The sequence below is a fragment of the Eretmochelys imbricata genome, chromosome 9, assembly GCF_965152235.1.
Source record: "Eretmochelys imbricata isolate rEreImb1 chromosome 9, rEreImb1.hap1, whole genome shotgun sequence".
Taxonomy (NCBI): Eukaryota; Metazoa; Chordata; order Testudines; family Cheloniidae; genus Eretmochelys; species Eretmochelys imbricata.
Window position 1 is genome coordinate 42,454,978 of NC_135580.1, and position 20,670 is coordinate 42,475,647.

General features: G+C 47.8%; 1 protein-coding gene across 1 annotated transcript in view; it reads left to right on the top strand.

Annotated features, from left to right (window-relative positions):
- Positions 1 to 4,690: 4,690 nt before the first annotated feature.
- The window catches only part of ITM2C (integral membrane protein 2C), a 42,724-nt gene continuing 26,744 nt past the window's right edge, over positions 4,691 to 20,670 (top strand). The window contains exon 1 of the mRNA XM_077826988.1: positions 4,691 to 4,844. Within this exon, the coding sequence (XP_077683114.1) occupies positions 4,743 to 4,844 (102 nt within the window). The 5' untranslated portion in view covers positions 4,691 to 4,742. The remainder of the gene's footprint in view (positions 4,845 to 20,670) is intronic.

A 20,670-nucleotide genomic window follows, 5' to 3' on the forward strand; every position in this document is an offset into this window, starting at 1 on the left:
AAGTTTTAATCACTGCCAACAATTCCTTCTGCAAATGAACTTCAGCACTGGGTTAGTCCAAAATATTATCTAAAGCAGCAGCATTCAGCTGTTCACAGCCAGAAAGTCACTCTGTCATCAGCTGGAGCCCCAGAGAGTCACAGAATTAATCACATTAGATTTTTTTTAAATGTGCATAACACATTTATTATAAAATAAATGTAACACTTAGGCTATGTCTACACTACAAGCTAGGAGTGTGATTCCCCTGCTCGTGTACACATACTCTCATTGAGCTAACATGAGTATAAGTAGCAGTGGGTACATACTCAGCCCGGCTAAGCCATGCTGCTGCTGCCCCTACTCATGCTACCCCAGCTCCACTGTATTATTTAAGCTCGTCCTTGCTCAGTGAGAGCTGGTGCAATTGTGTACATGAGCAGGGGACTCACACCCTAGCTCAGAGTGTAGACATAGCCCATAAGGGACAGCAGGGTAAGCTCACTTCCACCTGAAAATGCTGGGAGCCTATTGTTAGAATCATTAGAATATCAGGGTTGGAAGGGACCTCAGGAAGTCATCTAGTCCAACCCCCTGCTCAAAGCAGGACCAATCCCTAATTATGTTTTTTTTTGCCCCAGATCCCAAAGTGGCCCTCTCAAGGATTGAGCTCACAACCCTGGGTTTAGCAGGCCAATGCTCAAACCACTGAGCTATCCCTCCCCCCTGAACTAACAAATGTTACTACCACTGAAGAGATTAGATAGTATATTTTTTCTGATTTCTTTATTTAGCACACTGGCCAGCATCTGCAGTTCTTTACTCAGCACTTTGTATACAAATGGTTTCAGTATAGCAACTAGGAAATGAATCAGTTTCCCCCTGTTGTTTGTGTAGACCTGTAGCATGCTGCAGCCCAGAGCTGGCTTTAAATGAGCTCTGGTCCTGCCTTGTGACAAAGTCTAACAGTTAAACAAAACTGAAATAAAACTGGTGAGGGTTTTTCTCCCAACTCTCCTCTGCAGCCTGGAGTACAGGCTGCTCTCTTTTTCCCTACCACAAGGAAAGGCTAGCAGTGCCTCCTCTTCCTACCAGTATCTCTCCTACTCTAAAGGTAGAGGCGGATGATAAGATACATTTCTTCCAGAGAGGGGAGCCCTGCTCTACCATACATTACGAGGCTCCTGATTCCAGATATGTCTACACTGCACCTGGGAGGTGTGATTCCCAGCATAGATAGACTCCTGGTAAAAATAGCAATGTGGTATGGCACCCGCTGAGGCTAGCAATCTGAGTCCAAGTCTGCCGAACCCCCTGGGTCCAAACAGTAACCTGGGTTTTTCCCAGAAACCACCTGTTTCCCCAGAACCACTTTCTCTTTCTGTGTCTGCTTCTGCCATGCTCTAGGTCTACATCTACTGCAGAGCTCTTGTAACAGGGTAGCCTGGCCTTCTGAGACTTCCCCCACTGGCTCCTGAGGACCAGCATACCAATGAGAAACTCTGACACAACATGGGAGGAAACATCAATTTTATTTAAAAAAAAAACTGGGAGGTGGGGAGTAGATACAGGCAAGTTAACTTCCCTGAAAGTCTTAAGTTTGGTGAAATTGATTAGTTTCAAGTTGAGTGTCTCTTTAAGACATTTATAAAATGGACGAAATGAAGGTTGAAGTATTTGACATTTTCACTTGTTAGTTTGATACTGGCAGAAATAATGATTGCATTCACCTGTCCCTCTGCACCTGTTGTTTTAGGAGTTGATCCTGCAAAGATCCTTATTAGCCTAACTTCAGTGCTTGGCAAATTGGTTGAAACTCTAGTAAAGAACAGAATGATCAGACACACAGATGAACACCATTTTTGGGGGGAAGAGTCAACATGGCTTTTGTAAAGGGAAATCATGCCTCACCAATCTATTAGAATTCTTTGAGGGGGTCAACAAGCATGTTGACAAGAGGGATCCAGTGGATATAGTGTACTTAGATTTTCAGAAGGCCTTTGACAAGGTCCCTCACCAAAGGCTCTTAAGCAAAGTAAGCAGTCATGGGATAAGAGGGAAGGTTCTCTCAGAGAACAATAACTGGTTAAAAGACAGAAAACAAAGGGTACCTTCACTATAATGGCAGTTCTGGTCACCCCATCTCAAAAAAGAGATATTAAAATTGGAAAAGGTACAGAAAAGGGAAACAAAAATGATTCGGGGTATGGAACAGCTTCTGTATGAGGCGAGATTAAAAATGGGATGTTTCAGCATGGAAAAGAGACGACTAAAGGGGGATATGACAGAGGTCTATAAAATCATGAGTGGTGCGGGGAAAGTGAAAAAGGAAGTGTTGTTTATTCCTTTACACAACACAAGAACCAAGTCACCCAATGAAATTAATAGGCAGCAGATTTAAAACAAACAAAAGGAAGTGCTACTTTACACAACACACAGTCAACCTATGAAACTCATTGCCAGGGGATGTTCTGAAGGCCAAAACTATAACTGGGTTAAAAAAAGAACTACAGAAGTTCATGGAGAAAAAGTCCATCAATGGCTATAAGCCAAGATCACCAGGGATGTAACCCTGTATACTGGGTGTCTCTAGCCTCTGTTTGCCAGAAGCTGGGCATGGACAACAGGGGATGGTTCACTCAATGATTACCTGTTCTGTTCATTCCCTCTGAAGCACCTGGCATTGGCCACTCTCGAAAAACAGGATACTGGGCTAGATGGACCATTGGTCTGACCTAGTATGGCTGTTCTTAGAGACATCCTGATGAAACTGATTGAGTGGTTGCCTTAGGAAAAGATGAATAGTTGTGATCCTTTAAAGACATATGCACATGTTTAACTTTACTGGCTTGACTTTATGTGGTTACTTGCAGTGCATAAGTCTTTGCAGGATTGGGGCCACACATTGCCATATTTTTTCCTGAGGCCAATACCGCATCATCCTTCTGAGGATGTCTAATCTTATCAAACCTGAGCAGAGACCTGTATGAATATGGTTCAAGTGCTACATATCGAGTAAAGCTGGTCCAATAGCGGTTGTGTTCTAGAAAACAAATCTCATAGATAGTTGACGTTTGAAATGTGACTACTGGCTGGTGCAGTAATCATCTGTATATGTATAAGAATGGATTTTTAACTGGTAACATTCAGAGCTTGAGTATGTTCTTCAGTGGTGCACATTACTAAACATCTTGTCAAATCAAGCCCTTTCCCCAAAATATAGGAAGATATGTGCTGCACATTGCTAGTATTTTTTATACAGCACCTGAAGGCATCCTAGGCACACAAAGGCAGAGGTCCCTGCCCTGAAGACCATGCAACCTAAGGTCCAAGTGAAGTGACTGCAGGATGAGGGCCTAATTTTAGACATGACACAAGTAGTGAGTGTAATGGAGGGGAAGGAATACGAAAAGATAAGGTTTACCCTGATAAAATCAAGTGTTTGCTCATTTATGCTAAGGGCACATCATGTTTGTTCCATTAGACTTATTTATTAATGGTAAATTAACTCACTTCTTGTAGGCCAAAGGTAATACAGGATTGATTTTTGGTTTTAGGGGGGATTCGCATGAGGAGAGGATGTTATGTGGAACAGGGATCAGGGGCATCACATATAGGGGTGCACCCTGTATCTGAAGAATCTGGTCTGTATATACCTTTGAGTTATCTAATGCATATTTATACCATAGATCACAATGCCTCCATGAGAAATATTTTTCTTAAACTTACAAGCCTGAAAAGAGAGTAAAATAAATGCATAAAACCATGAACAACTAGCATTCTCTCTTACATGGAGAAAAGCAAGGTTAGGCAGAGTTTGTGTCCTCCCCCATTGTCTCTCTTGAATCTAGGATGTTTTGTTATAGAAGTGCTAAATTTTATTATTTATTATTAATGTAGCACATCTGGTATGCAAAAGTCTCTGCAATCCCTAAACAATGGAGGCGATCAAGTATGAATTCCAGCCTTAACTTTCAGCTGTTGGGTTTGCCAATTTAAGGCAGCTGCTACACTATTTTAATATTTAGGGCTAGATTAGATATTCTTACATTGACTAGTATCCTACTCCATGAGTGGTCTCATTGGAGTTGTTAAACTACTCTTGGGGCAAATCATTAGTAAACGCCAGGAAAGGTACCAGGATCTGGTTAGTGATGGATGCTTTCCCAATACGTTTAAGAAATGCATGACAATTTTTGTTTTTAAACTGGAATACTGAAGTGAGAAAACAAAGCCCAGCTTCCACTGTTGTGTGTTGTATTAGGACTAATTCAGGGCAAGTGTGACTCTAGCCATGATAGGGGAAAGACTTTATCCATGTAACTGATCCAAATCTTTGTCATTTGTACGCAGAGAGGAGGGGGGTGTAAGTAGGAGGGAAGAAAAGGGCACAAAGAGGAATGGGATAAAGCGTTCCTTGGCTAAGCGGTTGCAGACGCTGTAACTTTTTCATGCGTCTGATCAGCTCCTGCAGCGCAAAAGACGCCCTGCAAACCCAGCGCGCTGGGAAAGGCTGTAGGGGTGTGTAACTGGTGTGTTGCACGGAGCTCCTCTTCTCCCCCCATCCCCTGGAGCCAGAAACCCAGGGGCGCCGTTTCCACCCAGAGAGGCCAGTTTCACAACCCGGAGCGGGTGCCCGGAGGGGAAGCACGGAGCGGCCCTTAACTCTTGCAGGGACTGACTCGCGGCGCCTGCGCCGGTGCTGCCGGGTGTGAGCGGCGGCGGCGGCGCGAGCGGGCTGTCCCGGGGCGCAGCGCCGAGCCATGGTGAAGATCAGCTTCCCGCAGCCGGCGGCCGGGCTCAAGCCGGAGAAGGCGGCGGAGGGCGATGGGGCCCATTCGGAAATTCTCCTGCCTCCGTGCGCGGTGAGTCGGGGCGCTCTCTGCCCCGGGCCCGGGGAGCAGCAGGGCGCAGTGCGCCGCCAGCCGCCGCGGTGCCCGGGGAGCCGGGCTGGCCGCTCTGTGGGCGGCCCGTGCCTTGGGCTATGGGGCTCCCCCCTGCACGCTGAGCCTGGGGCTGGGGGCTCCAGGCAGGGCAGCGCCCCCCCCGCCCCCATGCACGGTGAGCCTGGGGCTGGGGGCTGCGGGCAGGGCAGCGCCCCCCCCCCCATGCAGGGTGAGCCTGGGGCTGGGGGCTGCGGGCAGGGCAGCGCCCCCCCCCCATGCAGGGTGAGCCTGGGGCTGGGGGCTGCGGGCAGGGCAGCGCCCCCCCCCCCCCCATGCAGGGTGAGCCTGGGGCTGGGGGCTGCGGGCAGGGCAGCGCCCCCCCCCCCCATGCAGGGTGAGCCTGGGGCTGGGGGCTGCGGGCAGGGCAGCGCCCCCCCCCCCCATGCAGGGTGAGCCTGGGGCTGGGGGCTGCGGGCAGGGCAGCGCCCCCCCCCCCCATGCAGGGTGAGCCTGGGGCTGGGGGCTGCGGGCAGGGCAGCGCCCCCCCCCCCCATGCAGGGTGAGCCTGGGGCTGGGGGCTGCGGGCAGGGCAGCGCCCCCCCCCCCCCATGCAGGGTGAGCCTGGGGCTGGGGGCTGCGGGCAGGGCAGCGCCCCCCCCCCCATGCAGGGTGAGCCTGGGGCTGGGGGCTGCGGGCAGGGCAGCGCCCCCCCCCCCCATGCAGGGTGAGCCTGGGGCTGGGGGCTGCGGGCAGGGCAGCGCCCCCCCCCCCCATGCAGGGTGAGCCTGGGGCTGGGGGCTGCGGGCAGGGCAGCGCCCCCCCCCCCCATGCAGGGTGAGCCTGGGGCTGGGGGCTGCGGGCAGGGCAGCGCCCCCCCCCCCCATGCAGGGTGAGCCTGGGGCTGGGGGCTGCGGGCAGGGCAGCGCCCCCCCCCCCCATGCAGGGTGAGCCTGGGGCTGGGGGCTGCGGGCAGGGCAGCGCGCCCCCCCCCCCCATGCAGGGTGAGCCTGGGGCTGGGGGCTGCGGGCAGGGCAGCGCGCCCCCCCCCCCATGCAGGGTGAGCCTGGGGCTGGGGGCTGCGGGCAGGGCAGCGCGCCCCCCCCCCCCATGCAGGGTGAGCCTGGGGCTGGGGGCTGCGGGCAGGGCAGCGCGCCCCCCCCCCCCCCCCATGCAGGGTGAGCCTGGGGCTGGGGGCTGCGGGCAGGGCAGCGCGCCCCCCCCCCCCCCATGCAGGGTGAGCCTGGGGCTGGGGGCTGCGGGCAGGGCAGCGCGCCCCCCCCCCCCCCATGCAGGGTGAGCCTGGGGCTGGGGGCTGCGGGCAGGGCAGCGCGCCCCCCCCCCCCCATGCAGGGTGAGCCTGGGGCTGGGGGCTGCGGGCAGGGCAGCGCGCCCCCCCCCCCCCCATGCAGGGTGAGCCTGGGGCTGGGGGCTGCGGGCAGGGCAGCGCCCCCCCCCCCATGCAGGGTGAGCCTGGGGCTGGGGGCTGCGGGCAGGGCAGCGCGCCCCCCCCCCCCATGCAGGGTGAGCCTGGGGCTGGGGGCTGCGGGCAGGGCAGCGCGCCCCCCCCCCCATGCAGGGTGAGCCTGGGGCTGGGGGCTGCGGGCAGGGCAGCGCGCCCCCCCCCCCCATGCAGGGTGAGCCTGGGGCTGGGGGCTGCGGGCAGGGCAGCGCGCCCCCCCCCCCCCATGCAGGGTGAGCCTGGGGCTGGGGGCTGCGGGCAGGGCAGCGCGCCCCCCCCCCCCCCATGCAGGGTGAGCCTGGGGCTGGGGGCTGCGGGCAGGGCAGCGCGCCCCCCCCCCCCCATGCAGGGTGAGCCTGGGGCTGGGGGCTGCGGGCAGGGCAGCGCGCCCCCCCCCCCCCCATGCAGGGTGAGCCTGGGGCTGGGGGCTGCGGGCAGGGCAGCGCGCCCCCCCCCCCCCCATGCAGGGTGAGCCTGGGGCTGGGGGCTGCGGGCAGGGCAGCGCGCCCCCCCCCCCCCCATGCAGGGTGAGCCTGGGGCTGGGGGCTGCGGGCAGGGCAGCGCGCCCCCCCCCCATGCAGGGTGAGCCTGGGGCTGGGGGCTGCGGGCAGGGCAGCGCGCCCCCCCCCCCCCCATGCAGGGTGAGCCTGGGGCTGGGGGCTGCGGGCAGGGCAGCGCGCCCCCCCCCCCCCATGCAGGGTGAGCCTGGGGCTGGGGGCTGCGGGCAGGGCAGCGCGCCCCCCCCCATGCAGGGTGAGCCTGGGGCTGGGGGCTGCGGGCAGGGCAGCGCCCCCCCCCCCCATGCAGGGTGAGCCTGGGGCTGGGGGCTGCGGGCAGGGCAGCGCCCCCCCCCCCCCATGCAGGGTGAGCCTGGGGCTGGGGGCTGCGGGCAGGGCAGCGCCCCCCCCCCCATGCAGGGTGAGCCTGGGGCTGGGGGCTGCAGGCAGGGCAGCGCCACCCTGCCATGAGCTGGGGTGGGTGTCCAGATGCGTTTTCCCATCCCCTACCCGGTTCCTAACCCACCCCGAGTCCAGCTTGTTTGGAGGGAAGGTGCTACAGAATGTATCTGTGCTTGCTTCCTCTGTGTATTGTGAGTCTGGGAAGCCCCGAGTTTCTCCCCCTTCAGCCCCCCGTCCCCCTTGTGCTTTGCTAGTCTTGGTGGCCGGGGGGCTTGTGGGGTCATTTTAGGCCCCAGAGCCGAAGCAGCGAGCTTGGAGCACAGAGAGTGCGTGCTGGCTCGGTAAAAAATGTGCATTGCCTCCTGCCCTGGTTTGGGTCTCTTATTTTGCTACAGAGCTTTTAAAGTGAAATCCTGCTTGCGAAGGCGGTTTACCTCTTCCACCCCCCTGGGCGGTAGTGGCCTGGTAGAGTCGGGGAGCCCAGAAATGATGTTCACGATGGCTCGGGTGCCTGCTTTTGCTTCATTTTAGGCTTCCTTGTTACCACCCCGCTCCTCTGCTGCAGTCCTGCTGCGTTTCAGTTGTGTTTGATCTTTCCTTTGCACGTTTTCGCTCCTACCTAGAAGGAATGGCTGTCATTTCCCTTGGAGATTTAAATAGTCCTGACTCCAAAGTCTGCCTGGAACATAAATAAAACAGCCCCCTTTACCATTTGGGCTTTTTTTTGTTGTTGTTGTTAGTTTGTTTCTAGATAGTTGAGTCTGTATGGGGAGATCTCTTCCTCCTTCAACTCCCCACAACCCAGTCCAACCCATCCCATCTCCAGATATCCTGCTGAGTCCTTGGGGTGGGCACTGTCTTTGTCCCTGTTAGTTAGGAAACTGTCCTTGACTCTTGTGAACTGCAGCCCCCTTTGTCTGGATGTTAGATGGACTTGGACTGAAAACAACACCAGCAGATCTTGGCACACCGTTGACTTGTCAGGTAAACGAGTCCGGATGTCCCAGTAACATGTGTTCCACCCACCCCCATAGCTGGCCTCACTTACGTTTGCTATTAAAGGGCTGCCCATTGAAACAAGGGCCCATTCTTTTCTACCTGTTCCTGAAGTCATATAATGCTGAATTTGTGACATCGGCGAGTTCCATGGCAACAGATTGTGATGACATAGGTACAAGATTATAATTGTACTGCTCAATCAGGGAGAAGCTGGGATGTGAGAGGGGGAGACATTGGGTGTTTGCTTGATGGTAGCAAGGGAAAAACAGAGGCACTGGGCAGCTTTTAATATTAATTATACCCATTTTTCACCTCCCTGCCCACACCAAGTTTGACCTGATGTGAATACTCTGTAAGCTTTTTTGGGGGGGAGGGCTCAGTGTAGCTAATGCTTGTGATTTTCTTGCATGAGCAGACTCTCTAAAAGAGCCAAAGCTGTATGGCATTGTGGACATTGATTTGTCCTAGGGTGAGAAATGGGCGCATTGAGAGGCAGCTGTGCATCTTATTGTAGGGAGTGGTCCTGCTTGGGCAATAAAAATACAAGATGAGACCAATAAATACAAACATTGCAGCAAATAATGCCTTTTGGCCCTAGGCATACACTTGGGTGAAGGTGATCTGGGGCTAATTGTTCCTGGATGATGATCAAATTAAAACATCTTTTGATTGAGGTTTATCATTAGCGTGGAGAAGAGAGTGGAAGAAATGAAGATCTGGGGTCTTGGGGGAATTCTGGGGTCTTGGCAAGATTAGGAGTAAGGGGGAGGAAGTAGTGATAAAGTGTAACTAAGAGTATGGCACAGTTGTGTTCAGATTGTTCAGTTTTTCCAAAATAGGAGTTGATGTTCCCGCCTTGAATTTACTTTGCTGGCTTTGATTTACTTTTGGTGATGGATGATTGAGAAAGGAAAGGTCTTGCACAGAGGCGACTATTGGGACGGACACAAAGTGAGGCACCAGCTAAAGGGAAGTGGGGGAGGGGGGCGCTGTGCCGCGCCTGTGGAGATTTGTTTCCTACCAGGCACAGAGGTGTATGGGGGTATTATTACCTCCTGGGAGTACAAGGTTGTTCTTGGGATTCTGGGATCTAACTGAGGCTGATGTGTCCCAACCAGGGAATGCGGTAATGTGGTAATCGGCAGTGCTTATTGCATGCTAGTGGCTGTGTATATGGTACCTCTCAGTTGGAATGAAGAATTATTCCTACATGAAGAAGTCAATATTGTCACATATGGAAAGGAATCTTTAAGTGCTCCTCAAATCACATGAACTATTATGGGCTCATCCTGCAAGGTGTTCCTTGCGGGTGGACCCCCACTTGAAGTTAACAAAGGTCCATGCAGGTGTGTGTGTGGAGGGTCTGCCTGAACTGAACAACTCGCAGGATCAGGACCAGCGTAAATGACAACACCATCTGGTTTAAAATGCTTGTGAAACAGATGGTGGCATTTAAGCAACATTTTACACCTCTTCACAAATCACTGAAAGTGTGTGCAAAGTTTGATTATTTATTACATCCTGATATCCCACCGTGTTGAGAGAAATTGTGATGTATCCATGCTGTTAATATGAAACTGGGTGTTCTGAAGTGCATTCTGGCTCTGGAAAGTGTCTCTGTCAAAACAAGATTGTGGAATTCTCTATGAAAGTTCCATTTATAAAGGATTATTAAGAGGTGATTTAGTAAATTGTTTAATTTTTAGAGTCTAGCAGGTCAATACGTTGATCAGAACTATGATCTTCTCTAACACCACCTACTGATGTGCTTATAACTATACATAAAACATATTGCTAGTGTCTGTGTAACATGCTTATAACATCTATTAATTATTAACCCTTTATAAGCTATGTATAAATGGAACCTTAATGTAAAGCATGACCATTTATGGTCTCTCCCTGGTTTCCAGATCCAGTTTGCTCAGTTCACAAATAAAAGGGTTATTTCTCTTTCTCCTCCTCCTCCCTCCAAATTTCAACCCTGAAAACTCAACCTAGAATTGAAAAATCAAGCGGGTCTCTTTTGGCTCGCATGTCATCTGCAATAAAGATTTCTACAACTGGAACTTAGTAATTTTGCTGATGTTGCATGAGTCAGAATAGGATTCATCTTTCCTTCCTCTGGTCTTTGAAAACAGGAGTTAAAAAGTAGCAAAAGCGTACTTCAATCAGCAGTGTTACCAACACCAAGCATTCAAAAATCATGAGGTTGGCTTAAATCACAAGATTTAAAACAAAAACAAATGCTGGGTCATTCTTCTTTGTCTTTTGGTTTCTGAGCCTTTAGGATGCACTTGCATCACGTTTTCAAGCTTTATTTTTTCCTCCAGCCCCGAAGAAATATACTATTTTTTAAAATGAAAGCCGGGACTCTTGAGCAGTCTCTGGAGTCCAGCAGTTGGGGCTTTAAGAAAAATACCAAATATTGCAAGATTTGTGATCAAATTGAAAGTTAGGTGCACCAAGTCAGTGAAGTAAGCAGAAATGCTAATGAATGGACATAGGGAACGTGTGAGAGAGTGGTATTTTTGATGTCACTTTCCAGACTAGAACCATACTTTAAAGGATTAGATACTTATTGATATTATCTTGTGCGTGTAACACATGCTAACTGGACCAAAAGGCGGCATATTTCTTTGTGTGCGTATGTTGTATAACAGAACAACTTTTACGTACTCAGTGGGGTTTATCATTCAGTGCTGGGTTTTCTTGGCACAAAGCTTGTTGCTGCCAACAGTTCCTGCTCTTTCACCCTCTGTGCTCCAGCTGCTTTGTGTTAAAATGACATTGGTGATGTAGAAACAAGGTTCTGTGTGCTCTTTTTCTTTTGACCCCAAGAACTTCAATCCCATCTATAGGAGATGGGGCTGGAAAGTGATGGAATTTGGATGTCACTAGTCTGTGAATTTGGGCAGATGCACTGTAGATGCAAAGATGTGACGGGGAGAAAAGCAGATGCTTGAGATTCTAATACATTATAAATAGGGGTCTACTTAAATTATGGAGAAATAACACATTTTTTGTGGGTTGGTCATGGCATAGATAGCAAATTTTGTGGATATGTAACGCAAATTTTGGTATTTATCCTGTGATTGACCCATGAAAAATGTGTGATTTCTCTTCAGTGTTTCTGAAGCTGGGCCCCCCAACCAGTTTGTAGGGGAAGGAGTAAGGGGGCCACAGTATGGCTACCCTTTCTTCTGCACTGCTGCTGTTGGCGGTGTTGCCTTCAGAGCTGGGTGCTGGGCCAGTAGTCGCCACTGTCCACTCTGTCTTCAGATCTGGGCGCCTGGATACTAGATTTCATGGGGGAGACCAGATTTCATAGTTTGTGATGCAATTTTCATGGCCATGAATTTCGGAGACCCCTAATTACAAAAAGTTAGTAAATGAGGAGTCTGACAGCAAGCCCAAGTGATGCAGCATTGTACTTCCCTGCTGCACAGTTGAGGTGATTGATTTCATTTAGAGAGACGTAATTCAAACTCAATCAGAAAATCCACATAATTTTGAGGCAATCACAATATTTGATGATTTTGTAGTGAAAACAGTTTACTTGTCATTAACGTAGCCTTGCTGAGTGTGGCTGCAATAGTCTTTGAGGTTATGTAGTCAGCTGAATGACTTATATTCTCTTTTATTCAAAAATATTTCAAGATACTTAACTGCTTTCAGTGTGAGTTTTAGTCAGACTACAAGATTGATTTTTGAAGTGGAGAAGTACAGTTATATATGCAGGTATTTTCAAATACACTGATGACAAAACAGCTTATTGTCTTTTGTTTGTGTATGATCAGACACACATGTAAAGTCAAAAGATTTGTCTAGTCGGACTTGGATGCATGTAGTGCATATAGTAGCCACTACATGCATCTGACGAAGTGGATATTCACCCATGAAAGCTTATGCTCCAATACGTCTGTTAGTCTATAACGTGCCAAGAGACTCTTTGCCGCTTTTATAGATCCAGACTAACATGGTTACCCTTCTGATACTTGTGTTCAACTGTTGGCTTTTAATTTCCCAGGGAGATAGATGTCAGTTGAAGGGAATGCAGAAAGGAGTCATAAAATCATCAGGGGCTTGAGGGATTGATTTAAGATGAAAGATTGAAGAGCATTGTTAAATAATGATTAGATCTGTGAGATATTCACCAACACCTTTCAAATATTTGTAAACACAGAGAGGGAGCAGAAATACTTAGCATGGACTGAGGGAGCTGGGGATGTAGGAGGGGGATACAGCTGGGAGTAACTGGATGAAATTAAGGAAGGGGAAATTTTTAAATGTAAAAAAAAAAAAAAAAAAAAAAAATTTTCCTGACACAAAATGGGCAATATGCTAACTTGGTGTGGGTGTAGGGAATTATCTAGCATTGGAAGAGCTAGCAACCTCATCCTTTTCCTATTGACATCAAATGGGAATTTTGCCATTGATTTAATGGGAACAGGACTGGGACCTAACATTTTTAATTGGTATTCATGCTTTTCATCTTGAGCCTGGTCCGAAGTCCATGGGAATCTTTGTTTTCTTCAGTGGGCTTTGAGTCATGGCTGTTCGGTTCATCACTGTGTGATGCTGGAAGTGCTTATTGTGCGGCCATGTCTGCTGCCCTGTGATTATCCTGAACCCCTTGCTGGAGCCAAAATCCTTTCCTCTGGGCTTCCCTTATGTCAGATGGACCCTCCTTTTGTGGCATCCCGATTTTCTCCCTGAAGAGTTGCTAGCACCTACTGTAACAGCTCTGATGATGATTACAACTAGCACAAGAAGAATAACTCTGCCTGTTGGAGTAACAGGGTGTACTTACTGTGAGCATGAGTTACCTGGCTATTAAGGCGTTAACAGTGAAAAAAGGCCTAAATTCCTTTTCTGGCAATTATGGGGCCTTGGGGATTTTCTTCCTGGGTGACTGTACTTCTTCACTCCCACAATAATGACCCTCCCCCACTTCAGTGACTGCCATAACCAATAAAAACAATGAGGAGTCCTTGTGGCACCTTAGAGACTAACCAATTTATTTGGGCATAAGCTTTCATGGGTTCTAGCCCACGAAAGCTTATGCCCAAATAAATTGGTTAGTCTTTAAGGTGCCACAAGGACTGCTTGTTGTTTTTGCTGATACAGACTAACACGGCTACCACTCTGAAACCTGCCATAATCCAATATCCCAATAAAAAACAAAAGGTCACTTTGAAATGTGGAAGGTTAGCTCCTCTGTGCCACAGTGTGAGGTGAGCTTTGTCTCCTGTTGTGGGGACTGAGCATCAAGCCAACACATCCACTCTGGTTTCTTCTCCTTTCTTTTTTTCCCTCATGCTCCAGACAGGGAGGGTTGGATGTGGCTCTGCCCCTGAACTTACTAATAACTCTGTCTCTCTCAGCTGAGGGGTTCACCTGAGGTTTATAGAGTTGCTGCTCTGAGGGTGGCTAAGTTTCATATGTGACGTGGTGTGTTCCCAAGGAGCTGTGATTCCTGCCATGGGACCAGTTAGCCAACATCCCTTGTTTTCTTGGTGATCTGTGTAGAGTAGAGGTGGCAAAGATATATGTTTAAACATAAGTTTTTCTCAACCTGCCCTTCTCTTGGCCTCTCCAGTTGTTATAGAAGTTATTTCTATGTCAGGAAGAGGTTTCTCTTTTGGTTTAAGCCTTCAGTGGAGACTCAGAAGAGCACTGTCCAAGCCACGTTGGCAGAAGTGCTTGTCGAAGTGATTCTGGTGCAGTTGACACTAGGTGCTAGGGTATGTTGTGCAAATTGGGACTATGAGTTTACCTGAATTGTGAGCTGTATTGAAAAAAGTATGTAAAAATTCTTAAGATGTTTCAATAACTTAAATAACAAATGTTGATGTGAAAAGGTACAAAAGGGAGATAAAATAACTGTATTAGTCAAAACAAAAAGGCCAAGTTGATATGATTCAAGGACTATTGAAATTATGCTTGTTAAAAACAGGAGATGTGGAGCTGTAAATTAATGAGCCAAAATTGGTATGTTGGAATTAGGCCTAACTAATGGACAAAATAATGAGGGGATAGATTGTTCTGCCCATCACTCCCTTTTTGGGTTCTTAAAACGAAGAGCTTTTGTGAGAAAAACAACAACCCAGAAGGAAAGAACAGATGGAGGCTACTGGAGCAAGCTTTGCCATCATGCCTGCCATCCCCCGCATGTCTCCTGCAACCCTGAGCCTTTGTCAGCCTGATCCTGAAAGGTATCTTAATGAGACGAGGCCAGAGAGAGGGATCCAGATGACATTGCCACCCTTACTGGATCCAGCTGACTCACAATTACTACCCGAGATAAAACGGGATTGGATTTTAACAGCAGAGCTACAACAGCTATAGTCCATCTCAACTGATTTCTTCTCTTACCTAGTTATTACCATCTTTAACGTCATCTAAGAGACTGTCAAACAAGGATTTGTTTTCCTTCTGAAATGCTCTGCAGCTGAAGGGAAAGGGAACAAGAAATGTTGTTAAAATGCATACCTTACTTAATGCTTTACATTTCAAATGCTTTAACTGTTTGTCCTTTTCTGTATCTTTAATAAAGGTTAACAGGAATTTTAATGGAGTGTTTGCCATGGTACTACACAGGCTGAGGTCTCTGCATACCAAGCCCTAGACCTTGTTTAATACTGTTTTAATGTTCGGTAATGGTTTATGTTAATGCCTTTAGCTCATATTTTCCATCTAAATTAATACAACATTTTCTGTGGTGATGGGCACATGATAAAAACCTAGATGGCTACAGGGTATGCTTTGCCTACTTGTAAAAGCTGCTCAACACCAGGTCAAAATTAGCAGTTACACGGTGTTTAGCCAAAGTCATTCTGCCAGTATGGTTCCAGCCCTCATATACTGAGAGTCAGGCTCTGGTGTGTGACTTCCATGCAGGATGGCTTGTGGAGCAACAGTGCCGGGGGTTAAAGAATTTGGGGGCCCTGTGCACTACAGAAATTGCCCTCCCCCAGTTCTTCCACCCCTTCACTCAATTTGGGCTGGCACCCAGCTGTCATGATGCAGGTGCAGCCAAGCCAAATCTTAACAACACTCTGACCCCGTATGCCAGGTCATGATCACCCTCACTCAGATTTGGCCTGTCTGCCACACCATCGTAGCAGAGGGATGGCTAGGCCAAACCTGAGCAGCGCTATGAGCCTGTATGCCAGGTTGCAATGCCGCCCGCTCAGACTGAGTGGTCAGGGGGTCCTCTGAGATTGAACCCAGTGTAAGTGTACCGAGAGCACATCTCTTAGTCCCAACCTGGGGAGCAAAGAGAAGGGGATGTAAATAACATCATATAGTAGAGACAGTAACACAAGTATGTGACATCTAAATAGGTTTATTTTGAATATACTCATCTAATTTTATTTACAAGCATTAGAGTCGAGTTCAAGCTTCTGAAGTTGTTTGTACTTTCACCATGTTAAAGTAAATTAGATGTTGCTTTGAAGATGTTTTGTTTTTCTTTATCCCCAAGTCTTACATATCCAGTAGGGCTGAAAGAACTTCCTCTTTATTTTGCTGCATTGGTCATGAGACCAGAATCTGATATTTTAAAAGAATCATGGTCTCTGGTTGTCAGTTTTCCAGTGCATTGGGGAGAGGGGAGGGAGGGCAGGCAGAGGTGGGAGGATTGGAAAGGCATTGTTTGAGAAATGGCAACAATTTCCTGCAGGATCCGCTCTTGTGGAATGATAGGATATTAACTGGATTTTAGACATTGTTGCTGGATATTCTAATCAAGGATAATATAGGCTGCTGCTAAAACTGGAGGAGAAAAAAGTTGTTAAAAAAGCTATTTCTAGCAGAAGTGCTAAATAATACTAGGTTTAGAAATGTGGGAATCTTTTTCAGCAAATGAGATGTAGGTTGAGGTGTTGGAGGATTTCTGAGCCTGTGAATCTTGGTTTCTTAAAAGTGAACCCTCAATCCGAGTACACTCTTTTAAAAACTGAACAGGATTCCAAGTCAATACAAAATTGTAAAAACGTGTGTTTCTAGCGTGAAAATGGATCTTCCATTTACCTCCCTTCCTTACTGTACCTTTCCCCTTGAAAAGTTGATAGTACAATAAGCATTGTGGCAAAGCATGGAGATATAGTTAAGTGTCTCAAAAAGGGATAGTCATTTTAATAAGCATGAGTGGAATGACTGTGAGAGAGAGGCAGTAAGCTTATCTCTATGTAGAACGTAGTGATCCAGCTGCCTCCCCCATGCCTCCCAGGGCACTTAAGAGTGATTTGTTTTCTTTTTAAAGTTTGAGACATTCCTTCTGAGATGCAGTAAGTTCTCTGCCAGTCTGTCTGAAGACAGTATTATAAGAACATAAGAATGTTCATACTGGGTTAGACCAATGGTCCATTTAGCCCAGTATCCTGTTTTCCAACTGTGGCTGGCGTGAGATGCTTCAGAGGAAATGAACAGAACAGGGCAATTTTCAAGTGTGCCATCCTCTGTCATCCAGTTCCAGATTCTAGCAGTCAGAGGTTTAGGGACACCCAGTGCATTAGGTTGCGTCCCTGACCATCTTGGCTAATAGCATATCATGGATTTATATAGTGGCATTATGATATTTTCTGTCTTATTACCTATCCATTTCCTAATGGTCCCTAACATTGTCTTAGTTATTTTTGACTGCAGCTGCACGTTGAGTGGATGTTTGCAAAGAACTATCCACAATGACTTTCAAGACCTTTCTTGAGTGGTAAGAGCTACTTTAGACCCCGTCACTTTGTATTTATAGTTGGGATGATGTTTTCCAATGTGTATTACTTTGCATTTGTCAACATTGAATTTCATCTGCCATTTTGGTTTGTTTTCATCTGCCAGTCACTCAGTGTTGTGAGATCCCTTTGTAACTCTTCACCATCTGATTTGGACTTAACTGTCCAAAGTAAGTTGGTATCATCTGCCAACTTTGCTACATCACTGTTTACCCCCTTTTCCAGATCATTTATGAATATGTTGAACAGCACAGGTACCAGTATAGATCCTTGGGGGACATGGCTGTTTACCTCTCTCCACTGTAAAAAATGTTTAATCCTACTCTTTCATAAGAATGGCCATATTGGATCAGACCAAAGGTTCATCCAGCCCAGTATCCTGTCTCCCGACAGTGGCCAATGCCAGGTGCCCCAGACGGAATGAACCTAACAGGTAATGATCAAAGTGATCTCTTTCAAAGTGATTCCCCCGTCTTTTAACCAGTCCATTAAAGGACCTTCCATTTTATCTCATGACTGCTTATTTTGCTTAAGAGCCTTTGGTGAGGGACCTTGTCAAAAGCTTTCTGAAAGTCTAAATATACTATATCCACTGGATCCCCCTTGTCCATATTTGTTTGACCCCCCTCAGAGAATTCTAATAGATTGGAGCGGCATGACTTCCCTTTACAAAAGCCATGTTGAAAGTGTTCCACAACAGATGGTGTTCATCTGTGTGTCTGATAATTCTGTTCTTTATTATAGTTTCAGCCAGTTTGTCTGGTACTGAAGTGAGGTTTACCAGTCTGCAATTGCCAGGATTGCCTCTGGAGCGTTTTAAAAAAATTGGTGTAGCATTAGTTATCCTCCACTCATCTGACACAGAGGCTGATTTTAGCGATAGTGATACCACAGTTAGTAGTCTGCAATTTCATATGTGAGTTCCTTCAGAACTCTTGGGTGAATACCATCTAGTCTTGATGACCGTGATGGGATGGATTAAGCCTTGAGGCTCTGCCACACCCTGCCCCAGAAAAGGGCAGTAGAGATGTCCTCCAAGATGTCTAAAGCGGCTGTGTGTGAAGCAGCCAATCAGGGCCCAGCAGGTCAGTATAAGAAGAGCTGCAGGGCCAGAACGAGTTCAGTTCCTTGCTAGAGGTGGAGGAGGGTGGATGATGCTCCAGGCTGGCTGCTGGGACTCCACAAGGACAAGGTCCTGAGATAAGGGTGAAGAATGTGCGGGAGCCATGGGGCAGTGGCCCAGGGAATTATAGCAGTAACACAGCTTATTTAAAGGGATGTTGCGGACAGCTGCTATCTATAGGTCCCTGGGCTGGGACCTGGAATAGAGGGTGAGACTGGGAAAGTGGCCTGGACTTTGAGGCAGCCCAGAAGGGGAACTGAACTGTAGTGGCCCAGCTGAAGAGCTTGGGCCGGAAAGGCCCTGAGAGGGCAAAGACGCTGCCTCCAGGGAAGGAGCCCTGGGGCACTGCTCTATTCCGGAGCAGGGACAAACTGAGAGAGACATTACAGAGGGCACTGAGAGAGGCCCCTGTTGGATTTGTACCCGAAAAGGGGTTTGTGTTGCTTTTATCTGTGAGACTGACTGTTTATGACTCGGCCGGAGGGCTGAGTCACTGAAGACCCACCACAAACAGAGAGAGCGTGCAGGCACACACACTCCGCCAGGGAGCGCTCACGAGAGGTGAGTGTGACCCCGTTACAGGGACTTACTACTGTTTAATTTATCAATTTGTTCCAGAACCACCTCTATTGACACCTCAATCTAGGACAATTCCTCAGATTTGTCATCTAAAAAGAATCACACAGGTGTGGGGATCTCCCTCACGTACTGTGCCGTGAAGACCAAGGCAAAGAATTTATTTAGCTTCTCTGCAATGGCCTTGTCTTCCTTGAGTGCTCCTTTAGTACCTCAGTCGTCCAATGGCCTCGCTGGTTGTTTGGCAGGCTTCCTGCTTCTGGTGTACGTAAAAAGATGTGCTGTTAGTTTTGAGTCTTTTGCTAGTTGCTCTTCAAATTTGTTGGACTGCCTAATTACACTTGACTTGCCAGAGTTTATGCTCTATTTATCTGTTCTATTTTCCTCAGTTTGATTTGCCTTCCAACGTTTAAAGGATTCTTTTTTGTCTCTAACTGCCTCTTTTATTCTGTTGCTTAGCCATGGTGGGTTTTTTTGGGTACTCTTACTGTTTTTATTATTTTATTTTGGGTATGCATATAGTCTGAGTCTCTATTGTGATGTTTTAAAAAAGGTTTCCAGGCAGCTTGCAGGCATTTCGCTCTTGTGACTCTTCCTTTTAATTTCCATTTAACTAGTTCTTTTTGAACTTAAATGCTGTTGTGGTGGGTTTCTTTGGTGTTTTCCACCCTACAAAGATTTCTAAGTACTATATCACAGAGTAGTGTCTGCTGGTCTACAAGTCCTGTGGTTCTCTAAGCCTATGTTACAAACTATAATCAAAATACATTTATCATGTTGTATCTTGTTGAAACCTCTCTCTCGCTTTCTCTGTCGTTATTTTCTCTGACCATTACCTTCATGACCGTGCATTGTTACAGCTGGAGTAAGTAGCTGAGATAGAAATCTCTAATAAGCATTTCTATCTCAGCTACTTATATGGCTCCCGTCATTGGGGTATTTGAGCACTTTCCAAGTATTTAGAAATAACAGCAGTCTCTCCTTTCCCTACCTGTAGGCAAAATAGCTTGACAAGTAGTTGGGTTTTTTTGTCGTGGTTTGTGTGAGAGTGGGGTATGTGTCTGTCTACTTGTTTGAGAAGGAATTGTGTCAGGAAAGCTAATTGAAAGAGATGGATTGTGTATATTTTCTGAACACAATGAGGTTAATGGTTATTCAGTGATCTCATCTGGACATGAATTCTCTCCTTTGGCTGGGACCAGCTCCCATGACATTTCTGCCTCTTGCGCTCCTGAGCCACTCACTAGTGATCAGCGTTATTTTGGTTCCAGTAGAACACGGCTCTTTGATTGGCCATGCCCACTGAAGAGGAAGCCATCTCTTAAAAGGGACATGTAGAATATTAGGATGGAGGAGGTGAATCAGATTGTGTTCAACCCAATTTTAAACTCCGAAGTCAAATCAAACCTTTTCTTTTCAATCCCATAAAGGTGTTAATTGGATCGCCACCTCTCCATGAGGTCTGGGAGCCATATAATAGCAACACTGCTATTGCTGCTCTCCCCCCCGCACTCCCCAATTTGTTTATTAAGTCTTTTTCCTCTGTCATAAAAATATACGGTGTATACCTATCTTTCTGTCTATCCATATGGCAATGACTTGTTCAGAAGTCCGGTGTTTTGATTATTATAATACACTGCTGCTCAAGTGAGGGCAGTTCTTCTAGTTAAGAAAATACTAATTGTAGATCAGAAAAAAATCTAACTGGTTCCTTTCTAAGGAGGATGCATTGTCCTTAGATGCATTTTTGCAAGTGATCTGTTCTTGTGCTTGCTGTTTGTTTGGACAGGCATGAGGTTACAGGAAAGATTGATTTTCCTTTGTGAGACTGGTGTTTTTTTTCTAGTGCTACGCATGCTAGCTCACAGAGTCATCAGTTTTGGCAAATCCTGTTCTAGCTTTAAAAAAACAAACAACAAAAAAACAACAAAAAAAACCCGTACCTGATTTTATTTCCTTTGCTGTCTAGATCATTAGTGAGCTATCACCTAATCCCCTAACTCTGAAGACTCTTACT